Source organism: Telopea speciosissima, chromosome 1, assembly GCF_018873765.1.
Source record: "Telopea speciosissima isolate NSW1024214 ecotype Mountain lineage chromosome 1, Tspe_v1, whole genome shotgun sequence".
In the NCBI taxonomy this organism is placed as follows: Eukaryota; Viridiplantae; Streptophyta; class Magnoliopsida; order Proteales; family Proteaceae; genus Telopea; species Telopea speciosissima.
In genome coordinates this window covers 49516893-49521275 of record NC_057916.1, presented here as the reverse complement: position 1 = coordinate 49521275, position 4383 = coordinate 49516893, and the positions used below count along the sequence as shown (strand labels likewise).

The 4383-nt window shown below is 42.1% G+C and overlaps 1 protein-coding gene across 1 annotated transcript; it reads left to right on the top strand.

Annotated features, from left to right (window-relative positions):
* Positions 1-2454: 2454 nt before the first annotated feature.
* Positions 2455-4119, top strand: LOC122660536 (mitogen-activated protein kinase kinase kinase 20-like). Its single transcript, XM_043855898.1, has 2 exons — positions 2455-3586; positions 3626-4119. Exons 1-2 carry the CDS (start codon positions 2703-2705, stop codon positions 3903-3905), a joined length of 1164 nt encoding a protein of 387 aa, XP_043711833.1. The 5' UTR covers positions 2455-2702; the 3' UTR covers positions 3906-4119.
* The last annotated feature ends 264 nt before the right edge of the window (positions 4120-4383 follow it).

The window sequence follows — 4383 nt, the reverse complement described above, 5'->3', positions numbered from 1 at the left end:
GATGTCATGAAAAAGACACCCAATGATGCTACTTTGACGTTCTCCTTAGGACCATGGATGATGCGGTCCAACAAGAAGCAATTGGGAAAACTGTTGGGGATATTTGGATTGACATGAGGGGCTCAGGAAAAACCATTGGACGTTACACCTTTGTTATGTGACTCATTGCCCGGGTGATGTGTCGTATTTGTGATCGACGCAGTCATGAGTACATTATATACCAAGGATTAACATTGCTCATCATGAGGGGTTGAGAGTGTTAGATCGGGTGTAAGTGGATTGTTTGGGGTATTTTGAGACTTTTGAGAGTGATGTACTATGTTGGCTAGATGGAAGTTTGATATAGTACTCCTACCTTGTACCATCTCGACAGGTCGCACGCCCTATTACCTGTATGGAGGATAACGCAGAATGAGAGAAACTTGAATGCATAATTAAATTTATGCGCCTTGTGTGGGCGAGTGGGAGATGTAAAACGTTAATGGGCTGGGCCCAATTTGTGCGCCCACAAGGGGCTGGCCGCACGAGATCTGAGCTCTGGAGGGGTCGGTCACCTAAGTGACCAACCCCTCCCCTTTTCTATTCGGTCTAGACCTCTAATGGAAGTCGACCAAGTAAGAGGGGCGCTCAGGGTTTTGTCTATAAATAAGTATTAGGCCTAAACCCTAACACAATCAATTTCATATCTTTTGAGAAGCCATCTCTCTCCCTCACTTTCAAGTTCTGTGTTATCCTAGGGTTTCCATCGTTGCCTAGGGTTTTGTAGTGTGGGGTTTTCTGTAGAGATCACGTTGTGCTCGTAACTGCAAGCCGCCTTCGATCGTCCCTTCTGCTGCGATTCCATTTGGTTCAGGTAATCCCTAAACCTCTGTAGTTAATGGAATGCTAATATGCTAACACTTAAGATGCTCAATGTTCTCTTGACTCCTAAACTAGTTTTTATGTATTTTTAGTGCACTAGTCAAAATCCACGAAAGAAAAGCAATTCAATAACTCTATTTTCATGGCAGCAGCTCACATAGATCAAAAGCCGCTGAAAATTTTTCCATATAAAAATATTACGTCGAAAGTTGAAACTGATGAGTAGAAGAAGATTTTGGCTGGGGAATCCTTTTCCACCTTAGAGCGAGCAAAGTAATTATAACATCACCCCAAGGGGGTCAGCTCAGTTGGCAAAAGACCAACTCCTCAAATAAGAGGTCATGAGTTCAAACCACCTTGGGGCCTATCCCCCCCCCCCCCTAATTAAAGCTCTCCAATTCCAAAAATAAAATAAAATTAAAGTGATTATAACATCAGCTTCCCACTCTGAGCAACTTTACCGTTGCACCAAGGTCCGCCCTCAAGGACTATTAACACTAATGTCATTTACAAACGGTTTTAAGAATTAAGATGTACTTTTAAAGGCAAATTCTTGTTGTCACCAAACAAGTTACAACTGATTTTGCGATATATGCCCCTTCCTTGCTAGACAAGCAGATCCAATTGAACCTAACTGACTAAGCCCCAGGCCCCCAACCCAATGGACTATTTGATAAACGGTTCGATTTCAGGTTTGAGATATATATGTTTTGAATTAATTTGTTGGTCTCGCTCTCGGTCCAAACGAAATAATCCGATAGACCTATCAAAACCAACCAATTGAGCAATCTGACTGCTAATGATCCAATTACTGACCGACCAATTAACGGTGTCAAAACTTTACTGACCCACAACAAGTTTGAATCCAGTTATCTCATTGATATTCAAGCTTGAAATTTTCCAACAGCTCTACCTCTCATTCATAGACTCTCTCCTTCCCTTATTCTTCTTAAATTTTCAACATTAGACTAAAAGTGAGTGCATAATTTTATGGGAAAAAAAAATGGATGCGTGGCTCCTGTGTCTAGACATAGAATCGCACAAAAATACCGTGTTGCTGCCATAGAAAGACAGAAATCTCATCCAACATGAAGTTTGCATGTGTGCTTCTATTGGCCAGTACACGTGCAAGCTCTAGAAGCCGAGGCAAGGTTCTCTTGCCCTTTTTTATTTAGAGTTTTATTCTTTTCTATTCCTTCAAGCCAAAGATTAATGTTTTTTAGTCCTACATTAAGAACTTACGAAAAGAAATAAAAAATGTCATACTTTTATAAGATTAGGAAGCCCAACCAAGTTATAATATTATTGTTTTCAATCTTAGGCTTAACTGACAAGGACACGTTGAGGTGGCCGATCAATTATTAACCGGTTTCAATTTTGGCCCCTTAAGGTTTTGAACCAAAGACCGAAACGAACCGGAGCAACCGATTTGACACCCCAAATTGCAACGTTTGTTGTGAATTTTGTATAAAAAACAGGAAACAAAACAATCCCCACAAGAAGCCTTGATTCAAATGCGTACGCGGTTTGCCTTGAGGAGTCGATAACTTGCTCTAGAGACTACGCTATAGCTTGCCCTTCAGGTTGCCCTTCTTCTTCTTCTTCTGTTACTTACGAAACATAAATTAGCATTCCGCGAACGCTTTCGGATTTCCTTTTATTGTTAACATTAGGAGTAATTCTTTCGTTGCAGCAGACGTAACCCTTCAGCTTTCACTCGTTTAAGCTCTCTTTCTCTTGGGAGCCAGAAATCCCTAACAATTCCGCTCCATTGTTACTTCTCTGTTCAAACAAAGGAAGAAGAAAGAAGCCCTAATACTAAGACTCTGAGCACTGCAAATATGGAGCGACAGAGTCATGGGGGAATGTGGATGAGAGGCGAAACCATTGGCCGAGGGAGCTTCGGTACTGTTTCTTTGGCTACCGCAAAACACAAGTCCAAGAAGCGTCGGGGCCATTTTCCGTCATTGATGGCTGTGAAATGGGCTGAGGTTTCCCGCTCCGAAACGCTTCAGAAGGAGAGAGAGATACTCACTAGACTCCAAGGATGCCCTCACATTCTGCGCTGCTACGGTGACGAGATCACTACTGGGAATGGTGAGTTAACCTACAATGTCTTGCTGGAGTACGCTTCTGGAGGAACCCTATCTTCTCGGATTAAGAATTCCAGTGGTGGATTGCCGGAAGCCAATGTTAGGCGCTACACCCGCTCGATTCTTCAGGGTCTTGATCATATTCACGAGCATGGTTATGTTCATTGCGATATCAAGCCTCAGAATATTCTGCTCGTGCGTTGCTCGTTTCCTTCTTCGAGCACAAGTCATAATAATGACTACATCGCCAAGATTGCTGATTTTGGTTCCGCCAAGAATACCGTGCAGGAACAGAGGAAGAGGAAGGACTTCCATTCTTTGTCTTTGAGAGGAACCCCTCTTTATATGTCGCCTGAATCTGTTGCAGGTATGGAACAGGAAGCTCCCTCGGATATATGGGCTCTTGGGTGTGTCGTGGCGGAGATGATTAGTGGCAAGCCTGCCTGGAATTGCGAGCCTGACATGGATGTTGATGAGCTTCTTTCCCGGATTGGCTCTGGCAAGGAAATGCCTAAAACCCCCAGTGAGTTGTCAAAAGAAGGGAAGGATTTCTTGAAAAGATGTTTTGTGAGGACTAGCATGTTTAGATGGACTGCTGCCATGCTTTTGCATCACCCGTTCGTATCAGAGGATAGTGATGAGACCGAAGAAGTGGAGGGCACTCAAACTGCTCCACAATTGCCAAATGATTCAAAGGTTCAATTGGCGGGTAGTTTTGTGGAAGAACTTGCGTTGGGAGGTCGAAAGAGGAGGAGGATCAGTGGCTCTGATAAATCTTCTGCTGCTGAAAATGGATTCAAACCAGAATCCAAGGCTTCAATTACTACCAGGCAGGAGGATTGCTGTTCAATTAGAAGATTGCCGCAGCTTCTTGACATTGAATTGCCATATCTTTGGTATCCTAGTGAACTATCTGTGAACAAAAAAGGGTTAGGAGGAACTGATCATTGAAAATGATTTTGACTTTTACTAGGGTAACTTGCCTGTAGGGATAGATATTATTTAGATTCTTTAGCTTGGTTGCATTGATTTTGGGAAATTGTAATCTTGGATATAGATGGATACTCAACAGGGAATCCTTGTGTAATCAAGCTCATGAAAATTCAGATGGTATAGCCTCCGGTGTTTATACATGTATACAAACACTTGTTCTTTTACTGTTTAATGCAATATTTTCTGACAATTTTCTTTATTCTATCCATGTTGTTGTTCTATCATTATCAAATATTTTTGGTAGCAAACTAGTCTATTATTCCTCTCAACATCATGGATAAAAGATGTCTTGCACAACAACCTGGAGTCCCTCTTCTATGATAACTGGACATGGAATGTGGACTCTCTTTCCCTTTCTCTCTCTTTCTCTTCAAACAAGCATGCACAATCAGAAAATTCACAAACCCTGTCCAACTGTGTCTATATGGGCTGAAAA